Source organism: Eubalaena glacialis, chromosome 1 (assembly GCF_028564815.1).
Source record: "Eubalaena glacialis isolate mEubGla1 chromosome 1, mEubGla1.1.hap2.+ XY, whole genome shotgun sequence".
NCBI lineage: Eukaryota > Metazoa > Chordata > Mammalia > Artiodactyla > Balaenidae > Eubalaena > Eubalaena glacialis.
Genome location: NC_083716.1, coordinates 229,485,891 through 229,503,437, shown reverse-complemented (window position 1 = coordinate 229,503,437; position 17,547 = coordinate 229,485,891). Strand labels below are relative to the sequence as shown.

At 37.5% G+C, this 17,547-nt stretch overlaps 1 protein-coding gene across 1 annotated transcript; it reads left to right on the top strand.

The window, feature by feature from the left end:
* Positions 1-229: 229 nt before the first annotated feature.
* On the top strand, positions 230-7,974 carry SLC19A3 (solute carrier family 19 member 3). Its single transcript, XM_061205579.1, has 5 exons — positions 230-379; positions 2,650-3,460; positions 5,013-5,205; positions 6,637-6,778; positions 7,816-7,974. Exons 1-5 carry the CDS (start codon positions 230-232, stop codon positions 7,972-7,974), a joined length of 1,455 nt encoding a protein of 484 aa, XP_061061562.1.
* Positions 7,975-17,547: the final 9,573 nt, after the last annotated feature.

Below are 17,547 nucleotides of genomic sequence, written 5' to 3'. Positions count from 1 at the left end.
TCTTCCCCCAGCCATAATGAGTAAGAAGTTTGTTGGCAAAGGAGGGTTGACTGATTCTCCTAAGGAATATTTGAAAGCAGTTATTCATCACTCACCTTTGCAGGTCAGCTTCAGATGGATGAAACTTTGTCCTTTCATTAAACATTTAGAAATGAGCTTTTCATAACATCCAGGATGCCAGAAAGAATAAACATCAGTTAATTTTTGTTTTGTTTCCATTTGATCAGCCATGAGTTGTTTCCAAACTTCAGCGAGCCATTCCTGGATTTATCCCACTGTGATCCTCTGCCTGTTTGGATTTTTCTCCATGATGAGACCCTCAGAACCCTTCCTTATGCTGTATTTATCTGGGCCAGATAAAAACCTGACCAGTGAAGAGGTGAGTTAATATACATACATATCCTGATGTGGTTTAATCTTACAGGACTCGAACAAGGACCTAGAGGGAGGTTTTCATTCAACTGGAAATAAGATTAACACACTGACCTCAATGAATCCCATCTTCATAGTATGTGTTATTTTATAGAACTGTTCAAACTACTCTTTCCTCCTCACACTTGCAAAAATGGGAAACCAAAACACATTGCATGTGTAATAAATATTTTCACTTTTATAGACTTCTAACATTAGGCTTAATGCATGGGAACATGTCAAGTCTTCATTGATTCTATTATACTAATCCTAAAATAAAATCAATGCCAGGCACAAGATCTAGTCCTAATAAACTTTTAGCCTGCTGGGGTATAAGCAGAATCTGTTTAAAAATTGTAGCATTTCTTTAGGACACTAACTCAGTTTTGAAAAACTATTTATCAGCAGGTGAGACATTAACAGCTTTATCTCCCAGCTTTTTCTTCCCCAGAAGTCCCAATTCTCTTACTCAAAGTATCCACCTCTTTTTTTTTTTTTTTAATGACAAGTGTAACAAGAAAGTGCACTGACCCAGTCGGAGAATTACCCTGAACTGGTTTTATAGTCTCCAGCCATAGCTAAGAAAACACTGTAGAGTGTGTGGCTTCACCTGAAAGGCTCACTGATGCTGCTTTATTTGGTGATAAGGTGGTATGGACGGAAGGGCAAGCTTATTCTGCCGTAGTGTAAAATCACTTAGGGGCAACTCTGTTTCAAAGTTTCCCAGATGGAAGCATGTCACTATTAATACAAAGCAAACAACAGATAGATGTCCAGAATCAACCAGTGAACCCCAGGGGTCTGCTTCCTTAACCACTATGGACCAGCTGGACCTCAAAGGTGCAGCCCAGTTACATTAGCCTTTCAAATCACTGAACTTTCCCCTGTCATTGAAACGGGAACCCACTGAGGTTGCTGGAGAAAGCCCGGGGCGGCGGGGGGCACAGAACAAAGTCTAATGCAGCTGACCTGCACCTGTACCCATCATGCCCCAAAGATCAACAACTTCTTCAGTCCTTTCTGTGAATGAACCTTGAGGTGCTATGCATTTCTGACTAAATCCATGAGATGACCCATATTAAACTGAGGCCAGAACTGAGTAAGCAGAGACAAATCAGTAGAATTGGAGGGAAACGAGGTTGGGAGCCCAGCAAATTTGGCCAGGAAGGAGATGAAATGCATTGCTTGTTCCCACACCATAATTCTGCAAGATGATTTACTCTGTACTGTCTTCATGTGTGTGTTCATCCAGCCTTGCAAGGGCTGAGATTTTTGTCATAATGATGAATCACATAAAGATAAAGGTTGCTGGATTATTCTAACACTGTAGCTGCTTTATCTAGTGTTGTTAATCTCTGAACAAGAAGAGAATAGTATTTTTTAATAGCCTGAAAAACCCACAAGTGTCTGTTGAACAATTTTTAACTAGTTTACAGGCACACCTCAGAGATATTGCAGGTTTGGTTCCAAACCGCCGCAATAAAGTGAACATTGCAATAAAGCAAGTCACACAAATTTTTTTTTTTAATTTCCCAGTGCATAAAACAGTTATGTTTTCACTATACTATAGTCTATTAAGTGCGCAATAACATTATGTCTAAAAAAAGTATATACATTAATTAAAAAATATTTTATTGCTAAAAAAACGCCAAAACAATTACAATAGTAACATCAGAGATTACTGATCATAGATCACCATAACAAATATAATAATAATGAAAAATCTTGAAATATTGCAAGAATTACCAAAATGTGACAAAGACATGAAGTGAGCAAATGCTGTTGGAAAAATGGTGTCAATAGACTTGCTGAGTGCAGGTTGCCACAAACCTTTAATCTGTAAAAAACAAAACAAAACAAAACACGGTATCTGCAAAGCACAATAAAGCAAAACACAATAAAATGAGGTATGCCTGGGCTCTAGTGTACATACTATTATAAATTTAATATAGTTCAGATTGCACATTAAGCCAATATATTCTCCTACTGAGATGCATGTAAGTATATGAAGTGGGTTTTTTGGAGGGGTAGGGGGGAGCTCTCCTTTCCTACTGGTTTCCTTGAAAATCAGTTTTCTATTGTGCTTTCTCATAATATGAAGAATACCCTATTTAATTGGATGCAGAGTTTTGTATCAGGCAAGCGACATGTAACTTAGTAATACACAAATCTGAGAAAGGTAGCCCTCCTCACTTCCTGGTGCTTCATGGTCACAGGATCCATTTTTCAACTCTGCAGATCACAAATGAGATCTTCCCCGTGTGGACATACTCATATCTGGTGCTGCTTCTCCCGGTGTTTATCCTCACTGATTATGTCCGCTACAAGCCAGTCATCATCCTACAAGGGATTAGCTTCATCATTACCTGGCTGCTGCTCTTGTTTGGCCAAGGAGTGAAGACCATGCAGGTTGTAGAGTTCTTCTATGGGATGGTCTCCGCCACCGAGGTGGCCTACTATGCCTACATTTACAGCATGGTCAGCCCAGAGCACTATCAGAAAGTGAGTGGCTACTGCAGGAGTGCCACGCTGGTGGCCTACACGGTGGCCTCAGTGCTGGCCCAACTCTTGGTATCCCTGGCCAGCCTATCATACTTTTACCTCAACGTCATATCCTTGGCCTCTGTTTCCATGGCCTTACTTTTCTCACTTTTCCTACCAATGCCTAAGAAGAGCATGTTTTTTCATGCAAAACCCAGCAAAGAAGCTCCTCCAAAGCCACCAGGAAAGGATGCTGTCTTAGAGGAACCTCAAAAGGATCACGAACCAGCTGGACAAGTATTCACTGTTTCAGGGAACCCATATGATGGCCAGTGGAGCAGCCCAAAGCCGGAAAGTGTAGCTTTGAGAGTTTTTGTGCAGTGGTTACAAGATTTGAAGGAGTGTTACTCCTCAAAACATCTTTTTTACTGGTCCCTATGGTGGGCTTTTTCCACAGCAGGTTTTAACCAGGTTTTGAACTATGTTCAAGTCCTGTGGGATTACAAGGCCCCAGGCCAGAGTTCTGTAATATATAATGGAGCAGTAGAAGCTATTGCAACCTTTGGAGGTAAGTAAACTTTGATCTCCCTTTGATGGGCTACCCCCCACTAAGTTCATTTCTCCAGTTGCTAAATTCTCCATGGTGGTAAATTAGGTCTGTTCAGAAGGCATATTAATCTTTTTCAGGAATAGAAGGCAGTGGGGCAAACAGTGGGACATGACATTTCTATTTGATGTGTTGCAGTCACTGGTAACTCAAGAGCTCAGAATTCAGCACCAAGTGATAACATTCTAGCCAGATTCCTAAGATTCCATTTTATCATCAAGTGTTAATAATGCCCCCTGTTCTTTCAGGATTGTTTTTAATATCAAAGAGAAAATAGGCATCTTGTATATAAACAAGGTGTTTTTATTATTTTAGAAAATGAACTGAACTATTAAGACTTCCAAATTATCACTGGAAGAGTTTTTGTTAATAAAGAATTTGATTTAGCTAGTGCCCATCTTTAAGCAATTCCAGGCTCTACACCACAAATTTTCAAAATTAGCTTTCTTATGAGATTTAAATCAGAAGTGGAAGATATTATGTGAGTCAGGATTCTAATATCAGAGGGAAATCTGCCTTTGAAGTTCCCTCTACAATAAATATTTATATCCTGGTTAATGGAAGCTTAAATTCAACTAAGACTTTGAAGGTATTTTTCTAGGAAGTAGGAGATTTCCACACCCTTTTTTACATAAATTTTCAGAAACCTCATGTGGTGTCCGTTTTATTATTGTCTCCCTTTTAGGAGATTTCAGTTTAACTCCTGGAAACCAAGACTGTACTAGAATTAGTTCACTGAAATTCTCTCTCCTACATTCCAAATTCTGGGAAGAAAAGTAACTTTATTTCTTTTTCAGTATGGTTCTTGCCTAGATCATATGTGGAAAAGTTAATCAAATCTCAGTAATTTGAAACATAAATATCTCTCACTTTGTTAAAGAGAACTATAATTACTAACCCTAATTACTGTCAATTATTCAATCTCTTAAACTCTGTAAATTGTTCACCCAAAACCTCAAGTAAATTAAGCCAGATCTTGAAGACATTAAGATGGAGATTAGAAGTAAGATTAAGAAAGATTAGTAATAAAGACTAAAACTTACTACCTGATGCAATGTATCTGTTACCTATCACTGAGGAAAACAATAAAGAAAGGCAAATATGAACAGGCTAGGTGTACTACCAGAGCAGTTGTTTCACCTTTATCTATCCCTGCCCTGAGCATGTTGTATTAAGTGACTGAGTTTATGTATCATTTCTCCCCACTCTGTGAGTGGTTAGGAACCTTTCTTGTCCCTCTGCATAGAACAGTGCTTGGCATGTAGTTGATGCTAATTAAAAGTGTGACAACTAAATGACTGAAAGAATAGAAATTAAAGAGAGTAGCCAAAGGAAAACATGCTTGAGAAATGGATAAATCCCCATTTAGGTGGATCACACTATTTTCACAAATTGGGAAAGCAATATGTTCATCTTTCAGAATTACCTGAGACCTGAGTTCTTAAGAGAGCATGTTGATATTTCCCATGGGCAAAGTCAATATGTTGGATCTTCCTTCATGTTTCTTCTTTAGGGGCCCTGGCTGCCTTTGCAGTGGGTTTTGTGAAAGTCAACTGGGATCTTCTGGGAGAGTTGGCTCTGGCCATCTTCTCGGTTGTCAATGCAGGCTCTCTATTTCTCATGCATTACACGACCAACATATGGGTATGCTATGCTGGCTATTTGTTATTCAAGACCGGCTATATGCTTCTTATCACCATAGCAGTGTAAGTATTACTAAGCATTTCTTCCCACTCCTAAAACTAAACCATATTCTCTTTTCTGTATTCCTATAATTCTTTTGAGAACTTTGGAAGGATTTTAATCAATTGCAATATTAAATGTTGACTACTTCATATTAAATTAGGTGCAATTTAGCCATCTTTTCATTTAACTGCTCACCGAATATTGCTAATATTAATCAGCAAGGAAAACAAGTTCTGTAAGTTCATAAACCAAAGGCAATGATATATTGTCAGGTTGTGATTTTTATTTCAAACAGTTTGCCAACTTGCACGGTGTAATGCAATTTGATTTTGAATGATTAAGTTTAGATTACACTTCTGATTTCACTTGGTTGCTTGAGTAATTCCAGGCATGTACTTTTGTATGAAACAAAATATTCTCAGCAAGTTGGATACTGAAAAAAGTAGATGCAAAGATTACAAGAAACTATGAATCCCAGAGATCATTTTTTTTAATGATTAAAAACATTTGGTTCTATATATAAGTGCAGAGAAAGCTGACTATAGGATATATGCTTTGGTATTAACCAAAAGAGATAAGAAACATTTGAATTTCAAATCACATGAAAGAAGTAGAGCCAAAAGCTTTATAAAGTTTTGGGTTTTAGTCTGTGAAAAATGCTTGATAAGTAATTGACAAAACACGGAAATGTGGACCCTGAGAAAACATCATGAAACAAAGGAAAGAGATGAAACTTGAAGCAAGTTCATTTTTTTCACCAAAGGGTATCTGTTTAATGTATCAAACTCACGTGTCTTGAGTTTTTTTTTAAGGGGAGTATTTTGTTAAGGTAGGATGACATCGTTTCTTTTCATTTTAAGAATATTCAGAACCCAATGCCTTTTACCTGCATTCCAAGGAAGAACTATAAATAACATATATCTGCCAGTCTTTCAAAAGTGCTTTGTAATATGATTTCAAGATCTATATAATTATAAAAAATAAGTTAATTATAGATTCACTCAGTTGTACCACCCGTCATGGTCTGGATCTTCCAAAGAATAATTGACCTACCAAACTTTGAAACTGTCAGTACAGTCAACAATAAAGAGAATAACTCTCCAAAAAATTCCTTAGGTTGGGTGTTGCTGAATTTCATAAAAATTCACTGTGAAACAGTATCTAAAATCAGATAGCATCCCATATTCTCAAGTTATGAGAATTAGAGCATTTAGGTTTAATTTCTAGAAGCATTAAATTGGATAGGAGGAATTTTGCCATATTTCCTTTAAGTATATTTTAATTCAGCCTTTAAGTATAAATTTTTTCCTTGCTCTGCCCGTTTGTCTATACTGGAGGAGATTTAGACCAAAAGTGCTGTTAACAAGACACTGCTTTCTCTTCATTTTCTTTTAAAGATAAGAATCCCATGTATGTTCTCGTTAAAAATCTTATTATATGTTGAATGACAGGTTTCAGATCGCAGTTAATCTGAGTGTGGAACGCTATGCCCTGGTGTTTGGAATCAACACCTTCATTGCCCTGGTGATTCAGACCATTATAACCGTGATCGTAGTAGATCAGGGAGGATTGGGGCTGCCAATCAGCATTCAGGTAAACTGCAGAACGTCCATTTTCCTATTCACGAAGTTGGGGGGGATGTAGAATAACTTGCTCATCTCAAAGGGTTTTTTCAACCTTACCACTGGCAGTATTTAATTTCTTGAATTTCTTGGCTAGGCAAATTTTAAAATAAACCATGCCTTAGGACTTCCCTGGCAGTCCAGTGGTTAAGACTTCACCTTCCAATGTAGGGGGTGCAGGTTTGATCCCTGGTCGGGGAGATAAGAACCCACATGCCTCGTGGCCAAAAAACCAAAACATAAAACAGAAGCAATATAATAACAAATTCAATAAAGACTTTTAAAATGGTCCACATCAAAAAAAAAAAAAAACTTAAAAAATAAAATAAAGTAAAATAAGCCATGCCTTTAACTATCAACTGTAAAACCAAGTAGGTTTTGAGCAGTAATCACTATAGGTTAGCATTTGCCTTTGGTCCGTAAAACCCCATCAGGTAACACTCTTGCCTTCATGTCCCCCTTATGTCTCCTCTTTCCCCCGTGGTCCAGTACCACAATTTACTAAGATGCAACTGGGAAGGGGTACGTGGCTGCAGAGTTCACTTCCCTTTTAAGTCTCTCAGAGTACTGAGAGACTTAAAATTAGTACAATTTCACATTTTACATGTGGATCTGAAAAAAAGGGGATAAGGCAGATAAAAAGTAACCTCAGTGTCGAAAATTCATTCCTGGAGACATTACATATAGCATTGCACTATCCTCCAAACACAGACATGTAAATCAGTGGGATTTAGTGTTTTTTTCACTATTGGTGACATGTGCTAGAATTTGAATTCAAGCAACCCTGACTCCAGAGCCCACACTCTTAGTTACTGCATTGCTTACCCTTTCATGCCTGGTTCTTCTAAGAGGGGAGAGGAGAGTATTGTGCAAATCTAAAAGATCCATATTAAGATCCTGATTCTCGGTTACCCCATAATCCAAGTAAATCAACAGCATCACTATGTATTATCAGTAACATAGATAGTCATATTTCATGTGTGTCTAATTAACTCTGTTTTTCTCTAGTTTTTAGTTTACGGGAGTTATTTTGCAGTCATTGCTGGCATTTTCCTAATGAGAAGCATATTCATTATCTACTCAACCAAATGCCGAAAGACAGTGCAGAGCTCTGCTACAAGTCAGAATCCATATGGGCTACACCCAGAAGAACCAGAGAACAACTAATGAACAAGGCTCTAACCTCTGTCAACCACTACAGCCTCCGAGCAAGGACTCTGCTGGTCACAAAGTCACGGAGTGCCATCAATTGACACACTTCACAAGTCTGGATTCCAGTGAACATTTTCAAAGCCAGGAAAGTTCAGCTTTGGAGCAGATATCTATGTACCCAGCTGAACTGGATGCAGCTGTTCAGGTATACCATCTCAATTAAACAGCCTATGTTGGAGAACCCCAGTGAATAGCAATGACTGGAAAATTCTGGTTTTGATTGCTTGTAAGGACGTGCAAGTGGCATGGAAACAAACCATGAGAAAACTCCAGCCATCCTAGAGTTTGATATTCCCCATTTGTGAGCAGAAATACTAACTGAAGTGACCCTCTTGCTTGGCTTAGGTATTTGTTTTACTTTACCCAAAACAGGCAACACAATGGATATTTTTTGTCACATGAGCCATTGTCCTTCTTCTTCCATTAAGTATATTTCTTTAAAACTTACAATTCCTTGAGAGAATTATAAGGCTTGGTCCCATTTCTAAGGAATCCTTTTCTCTCCTGATAACACAATATTATTCACAAGCTATTATTTGATAATATAACCACTTAATTTTTTCATCATTACTCCTCACTTTGTGCTCTACTGAGCTTTGTCGTTGAAACTCTACCTCAGGAATAACTCCAGACACTCCTGTGTGGCCACAGAATGACATTCATGCCAATTCCCAGTGGCCCCAGGAGAGGCAATGAGCTTTCTTCTATCATGACCCCAGACAAGTGTTTTAATGTCATGTCAGTGTGATGTCTGCCTAAAATAGAAAAACTTAAGTAGAAATTTTCAGGGATTTCTAGAAGTATTAGTAAATAAGAAAACACTGATGGGGGGAAAACACCTAATTTTTAGATGACAGAGATTGTGCTAAATAAAATAAATTTGTGCAAAAATATTAAAGAGCCTTTCTGATTTTTTGACGAATTGTACTGAAAATTATCTGAGTTTATCCGTCATTTGAAACTTCAACAAAAATCTCATTGAACAGTCTGCCACTGGGAATAATGAATGCTGATTCAAGATTTGTGTTTCAAATAGACTTTTCTCCAAATCTCAAAATTCAATCTCTGGACAAAAAATTAAAATTCAGTCCAAAAGCCAATACAGTGGAGAAAACTAATAGCTAATTACATCAATAGCAAGAAAAGAATGACCACTGTTATCCTTCTCGGTTATTGTTCTGAAGATATAAACCAACACAGTTAGACAAGAAAAAAAAATGAAAAGTCAAAAGTTGGAAAGGAAGAGGCAAAACCATCACAATTCCAGAGGCTACAAGTATGCACCCAAGAGTCTCAACTAAAAACTGAGTTAGTAATATAGAAAGTAAGTAAATAGAAATCAAAAGCTTTCATGATACAACAACCATTTAGAAGATACATGGGAGTAAAAGACCACATTTATAGTAGAATAAAAATAAAATACCTAAGATTACATTTAATCTATTTACTAATTTAATAAATGTGTAAGACATATATAAATGTGCCTGAAAACACTTTTGGAGATTATGAAATAACACCTAAATATATGGAAAAGCCTACCTTGTTCTTGGTTAGGAAGAAAAAAATATATAAAGACATCAGGCTTCTTAAATAAATTTATATGTTAAATCCTATCCCAGAGAAAAAAAATACTTTTTTAACTAGTAAAGGTGATTCTAACTTTATTTGGAAATTAACAAAGAAGAACGAGGAAAATGTTTTTTAAGTGGAAAAATGAGATTAAAATATTTGCAGAGAATAAAATCCTACTCTAAATGCTTAATTACAGTAACATAATCAGCATGAAGAGACAGTCCAATGCAACAGAGTAGGAAGTTCTGAAATAGTCCCTAATTCATATGGGATTTTAGACTATGATAAAGATAGCATTTCATACAAGAAGGAAAAGATGGAATATTTAATAAGATTGGAACAATTTTTTTCAAAGGAAAAACTAAGTTGGACCCAAGAGTACTAGAATAACCATCAGTGTGTGATATGTATCAATATGCAGATGTGGAAAATGAAACTACAAAAGTACCAGGAGGAAACATGCAAAAATTATAACTTCAAACTTGTCTAAAGTAACAGAAAACCTAGAAGTCATAAAAAAGTGAATTGACAGCATAAAACTAAACTTATGCATGGAAGAAAAAGCAATATAAGCAAAGCCAAAAGACAAGTGATAATCTGGAAGAAATACTGCAACTCATCAAAGCTACTTTCCCTAATTTATATAGAACCAATACAAATTGATAAGAAAAAAGGTCAAAACCGTGATGGAAAGATGGGCAAAGGATGTGAATGGGGAATTCAGAGAAAGGGCTCAGACATGTGAAAAAATGCTCATAAGAGAAATGTGTATAAAAACTACAATGAAGAAGATGGATTCAAGATGGCAATGTGGGAAGACGTGGAGTTAGCATCTCCCCACAACTAGGGTGCCTGCCAGCTGCTGGTGGGGGACTCTGACACCCAAAGAGATGGGAGGAATCCCAGAGTGAACTGGTAGGACATAGCGGGACTGAGGGGAGAGGAGAAGTGGAGGCCAGACAGGATCAGTGCCCCTGAGGCCGGGGAGATCAGGAGAGGCAGGTGGCAGGGACTCTCCAGGAAGAGCGGGAGAGGAGCAGAGGGTGATCACCTGGCCCACTCAGGCCAGGGAGCCTGCTGAGCTCCCAAGCCGGTTCCCCCCACTCCAAAGCCCCATCCAGGCCATGTAGGTACTGGGGGCATAGGAGGGAGGCCAAGGGGAGAACAGGAGAGGCAGGTGGGAAGGGCCCTCCGGGATGAGCGGGAGAGGAGCAGAGGACAATTGCCCCGCCCACTCAGGCCCGGGGAGTCTGCTGAGCTCCCAGACTGGTCCCCTGCAATCCAAAGCCCCCTCCAGGCCACGTGGGTCCTGGGGTCATAGGAGGGAGGCCGGGGAGATAAGGAGAGGCAGGCGGGAGGGACCCTCCAAGACCCCAGACTGGAGGAGCAGGAGAGGAGAGGAGAGCATTTGCCCTGCCCTCTCAAGCCCAGGAAGCCTGCTGGGCTCCCAGGTGAGGTCCCCTGCACTCTGAGACCAGGGGTGGGGGGCACGCCTGGGCCTCGTCTGTTCCTTGAGCCTAAGCCCCACCCCCCACAGCCCCCAGGGCATTTTCCAGCCCTGTGGGTCCTGAGCATTGGCCCTGCCCACCACCCAAACCTCGCCCTTGCTTAGTCCCTGCCCTCCACAGCCAAGGCCTTCCCCCCCCCATTTTTCTTTTCTTTTCCCTCCTTCTCTTTTTGACTATTGTGGTACTGATGTACCTTCCGGTTGTTGATTCATGTATATTTTTATTTTTACATTCTTTCTAACATATCTGTTAGTTTCATGGTCTAATTTTATTTTTTACTTTGTTATTCTTTTTTTTTTTTTTTGCCACCCCACACGGCTTGCAGGATCTTGGTTCACAAGCCCAGGGGCAGGCAGAAGCTCCTGTGGTGGGAGCTCCAAGTCCGAACCACTGGACTAATAGAGAAACTCAGATCCCAGGGAATATTCATCAGAGTGAGGTCTCACAGAGGGCCTCATCTCAGCACCAAGACCCAGCTCTACCCAATAGCCTACAAACTCCAGTGTTGGAAGCCTCAGGCCAAACAACCAGTGAAACAGGAACGTAATCCTACTCATAAAAAAAAAAAAATGAGACAGCAAAAAAATATGTAACAGATGAAGGAGCAAGGTAAAAACCTACAAGACCAAATAAATGAAGAGGAAATAGGCACTCTACCTAAAAAAGAATTCAGAGTAATGATAGTAAAGATGATCCAGAATCTCAGAAATAGAATGGAAGCACAGATTGAGAAAATACAAGAAATGTTTAACAAAGATCTAGAAGAACTAAAGAACAAACAGAGATGAACAACACAATAACTGAAATGAAAAATACACTAGAAGGAATCCGTAACAGAATAACTGAGGCAGAAGAATGAATAAGTGAGCTGGAAGACAAAATGGTGGAAATAACTGCCAAGGAGCAGAATATAGATAAAAGAATGAAAAGAATTGAAGACAATCTCAGAGACCTCTGGGACAACACTAAACACACCAACATTTGAATTATAGGGGTCCCAGAAGAAGAAGAGAAAAAGAAAGGGTCTGAGAAAATATCTGAAGAGATTATAGTTGAAAACTTCCCTAACATGGGAAAGGAAATAGTCACCCAAGTCCAGGAAGCACAGAGAGTCCCATACAGGATAAACCCTAAGAAAAACACACGAAGACACATATTAATCAAACTAACAAAAATTAAATTCAAAGAAAAAAATATTAAAAGCAGCAAGGGAAAAACAAAAAATAACATACAAAGGAATCCCCATAAGGTTATCAGCTGATTTTTCAGTGGAAACTCTGAAAAATCCAAGGAGGGACACTACATTATGATCAAAGGATCAATCCAAGAAGAAGATATAATAATTATAAATGTTTATGCACCCAACATAGGAGTACCTCGATACATAAGGCAAATGCTAACAACCATGAAAGGAGAAATCGACAGTAACACAATAATAGAAGGGGACTTTAACACCCCACTTACACCAATGGACAGATCATCCAAACAGAAAATAAATAAGGAAACACAAGCTTTAAATGACACAATAGACCAGATAGATTTAATTGATATTTATAGAACATTCTACCCAAAAGTAGCAGAATACACTTTCTTCTCAAGTGCACATGGAACATTCTCCAGGATAGATCACATCTTGGGTCACAAATCAAGCCTCGAAAATTTAAGAAAATTGAAATTATATCAAGCATCTTTTCTGACCACAACACTATGAGATTGGAAATCAATTACAGGAAAAATAATTGTAAAAAACACAAATACATGGAAGCTAAACAGTGCACTACTAAATAACCAAGAGATCACTGAAGAAATCGGAGAAGAAATAAAAAAATACATAGAAACAAATGACAATAAAAACATGACGAACCAAAACCTATGGGATGCAGCAAAAGCAGTTCTAAGAGGGAAGTTTATAGCAAGTCAGTCTCACCTCAAGAAACAAGAAAAATCTCAAATAAACACTCTAACCCTACACTTAAAACAACTAGAGAAAGAAGAACAAAGAAAACCCAAAGTCAATAGAAGGAAAGAAATCATAAGGATCAGATCAGAAATAAATGAAATAGAAATGAAGAAAACACTAGCAAAGATCAATAAAACTAAAAGCTGGTTCTTGGAGAAGATAAACAAAATTGATAAACCCTTAGCCAGACTCATCAAGAAAAAAAGGGAGAGGACACAAATCAATAAAATTAGAAATGAAAAAGGAGAAATCACAACTGACACTGCAGAAATGCAAAGTATTATAAGACACTACTACAAACTACTATATGCCAGGAAAATGGACAAGCACGAAGAAATGGACAAATTCTTGGAAAGGTACAATTTTCCAAGATTGAACCAGAAGCATTAGAAAATATAAACAAACCTATCACAAGTAATGAAATTGAAACCATAATTAAAACTCTTCCAACAAACAAAAGTCCATGACCAGATGGCTTCACAGGCAAATTCTATCAGACATTTAGAGAAGAGCTAACACCGATCCTTCTCAAACTCTTCCAAAAAATTGCAGAGGGAGAACACTCCCAAATTCATTCTACGAGGCCATCGTCACCCTGATACCAAAACCAGAAAAAGGTATCACAAAAAAAGAAAACTATAGACCAATATCACTGATGAAATTAGATGCAAAAATCCTGAACAAAATACTAGCAAACAGAATCCAACAGCACATTGAAAGGATCATACACCATGATCAAGTGGGATTTATCCCAGGGATGCAAGGATTCTTCAATATATGCAAATCAATCAAAGTGATACACCACATTAACAAATTAAGGAATAAAAACCATATGATCATATCAGTAGATGCAGAAAAAGCTCTTGACAAAATTCAACACCCATTTATGACAAAACTCTCCAGAAAATGGGCATAGAGGGAACCTACCTCAACATAGTAAAGGCCATATATGACAAACCCACAGCAAGCATCATACTCAATGGTGAAAAACTGAAAGCATTTCCACTAAGACCAGGAACAAGACAAGGATGTGCACTCTCACCACTCTTATTCAACAGAGTTTTGGAAGTCCTAGCCCACAGCAATCAGAGAAGAAAAAGAAATAAAGGAATACAAATTGGAGAAGGAGTAAAATTGTCACTGTTTGCCGATGACATGATACTATACATAGAAAATCCTAAAGATGCCACCAGAAAACTACTAGAACTAATCAATGAATTTGGTAAGGTTGCAGGATACAAAATTAATGCACAGAAATCTCTGGCATTCCTATACACCAACAACAAAAAATCAGAAAGAGAAATTAAGGAAACACTCCCATTTACCACTGCAAAAAAAAGAATAAGATACTTAGGAATCAATCTACCTAAGGAGGTGAAAGACTTGTACTCAGAAAACTATAAAACACTGATGAAAGAAATCAAAGATGACATAAACAGATGGAGAAATATACCATGCTCCTGGATTGGAAGAATCAACATTGTGAAAATGACTATACTACCCAAAGCAATCTACAGATTCAGTGCAATCCTTATCAAACTACCAATGGCATTCTTCACAGAATTAGAACAAAAAATCTTACAATTCGTATGGAAACACAAAAGACCCCGAATAGCCAAAGCAATCTTGAGAAAGAAAAACGGAGTTGGAGGAATCAGGCTCCCCGACTTCAAACTATACCACAAAGCTACCATAATCAAGACAGTATTGTGCTGGCACAAAAACAGAAATATAGATCAATGGTACAGGATAGAATGCCCAGAGATAAACCCACGCACATATGAGCACCTAATTTATGACAAAGGAGGCCAGAACATACAATGGAGAAAAGACAGCCTCTTCAATAAGTGGTGCTGGGAAAACTGGACAGCTACATGTAAAAGTATGAAATTAGAACACTCCCTAACACCATACACAAAAATAAACTCCAAGTGGATTAAGACTTAAATGTAAGACCAGACACTATAAAACTTTTAGAGGAAAACATAAGAAAAACACTCTTTGACATAAACCACAGCAAGATCTTTTTTGACCCACCTTCTAGAGTAACAGAAATAAAAATAAATTAAAAATAAACAAATGGGACTTAATTAAGCTTAAAAGCTTTTGCACAGCAAAGGAAACCATAAACAAGACAAAAAGACCACCCTCAGAATGGGAGAAAATATTTGCAAATGAAACAACAGACAAAGGACCAATCTCCAAAATATAAACAGCTCATGGAGCTCAATATCAAAAAAAAAACAATCCAGTTAAAAAATGGGCAGAAGACCTAAATAGACATTTCACCAAGGAAGACATACAGATGAGCAAGAGGAACATGAAAAGATGCTCAACATCACTAATTATTAGAGAAATGCAAATCAAAACTACAATGAGGTATCATCTCATGCCGGTCAGAATGGCCATTAACAAAAAAGCTAGAAACAATAAATGCTGGAAAGGATGTGGTGAAAAGGGAACCCTCCTGCACTGTTGGTGGGAATGTAAGTTGATACAGTCACTATGGAGAACAGTATGGAGGTTCCTTAAAGAACTAAAAATAGAACTACCATATGAGCCAGCAATCTCACTACTTGGCATATACCCTGAGAAAACCATAATTCATAAAGAGACATGCACCACAATGTTCACTGCAGCACTATTTACAATAGGCAGGACATGGAAGCAACCTAAATGTCCATCGACAGATGAATGGATAAAGAAGATGTGATACATATATACAATGGAATATTACTCAGTCATAAAAAGAAACAAAATTGAGTTATTTGTAGTGAGGTGGATGGACCTAAAGTCTGTCATACAGAGTGAAGTCAGAAAGAGAAAAACAAATACCGTATGCTAACGCATATATATGGAATCTAAAGAAATGGTACTAATGAACCTAGTTGCTGGGCAGGAATAAAGAGGGAAACATAGAGAATGGACTTGATGACATGGGGTGGGTGGGCGAAGCTGGGGCGACGTGAGAGTAGCATCGACATATATACACTACGGAATGTAAAATAGTTGGCTGGTGGGAAGCAGCAGCGTAGCACAGGGAGATCAGCTCGGTGCTTTGCGATGACCTACAGGGGTGGGATAAGGAGGATGGGAGGGAGGCTCAAGAGAGAGGGGATATGAGGACATGTGAATGCATATGGCTGATTTGCTTTGTTGTGCAACAGAAACTAACACGGTATTGTGAAGCAATTATACTCCAATAAAGATCTATTAAAAAAAAAACTGTAATGTATAAAAAAAAAAAAAACTACAACGAAGCACTGTTTTTCACCTGTCAGAGTAGAAAATAATCTAAATGTGTGATGACAGAATTTGTTCTCTCGGAATGGGTCAACAGTCAGTCTCGAAGATTCTTGGTGGGAGTGTACATTAATTTCATTGCTACAAGGGAAAATTCAGCATTCTTAAGATTAGAAATGTGTATATCTTTCCACCTACAGATTTCTCTGATAGAAATATATACTTCTGATATACTTGCATGCCTGAGAACTGATTTGTATAAAAGGTTTTTCATTACAGTAAAGTTTCTAAATACAAAGGATTGGAAACTATTCAAATTTCATTAAATGGGGACAGGGAAGATGTATTATGGGACACCAGTATATTCACTTGTAATAATACTAACTAGATTTTAAAAATGAGGAATATCTTTTCATAGTGATAAAGGGCTCTAAAATATATTATTATTATTAAGTAAATAATAATAATTTATTATTATTATTAAGTGGAGAAAAGTCAAATGCCAAAATAATAATGAATGCAATAGCTCATCATTTTTGTAAAAGTAAGCAGAAAATATCTATATTGGCTTATATACACATACAAGTTTTCTGGAAGTACCAAAAAAAAAAACCCAAACACCTAATAATAATAATTCCCTGCTGTGGGGTAATGGGAAACAGAGGGAGATGTCGTCTCATCATGGTTTTTGATGTTCGCACCATATAAATTACCCACCCCCAAATTAAAATATTAATTTTCAAAAACGCGTTTAAAGTATTGGGAAATAAATTAACATTGGAGAATAAGGAGCTAGAATTTTTTAGTTTTTTATATGTAACCATTCTGATGTTTTTACATTTTTGGCAATATGCATGGAAAAGTAAATGTGCATTTATAATTAAAAGGAACAAACACAGAAGAAAAAAATCAAATATTTTTTAAATAAAAATTTTTATTTGGTATCTCATTAGAGAGAAAGATTATTACTCTTTTGAATTAAAACATAGGTTTGCTTTGTTAGGTGTGGGGTTTTGTGACTGGTAAGAACACCTTATGGAGAAATATTTTAAATGTTTTGTTTTGTACATAGAATGACTCGGAAACAACAACAGAAACAGAACTCATAGACAAATAACAGAAATAAGGGGATAGAAATGGCAAGACAATAGCCATTTCTGAGAAGAAAAAAATAAGGTGATAGTTCTAGCTTGTTTGGACTTGCCCTTTGCCTGTATTTAGGCCTTGACATAGGTGAAATCTGTA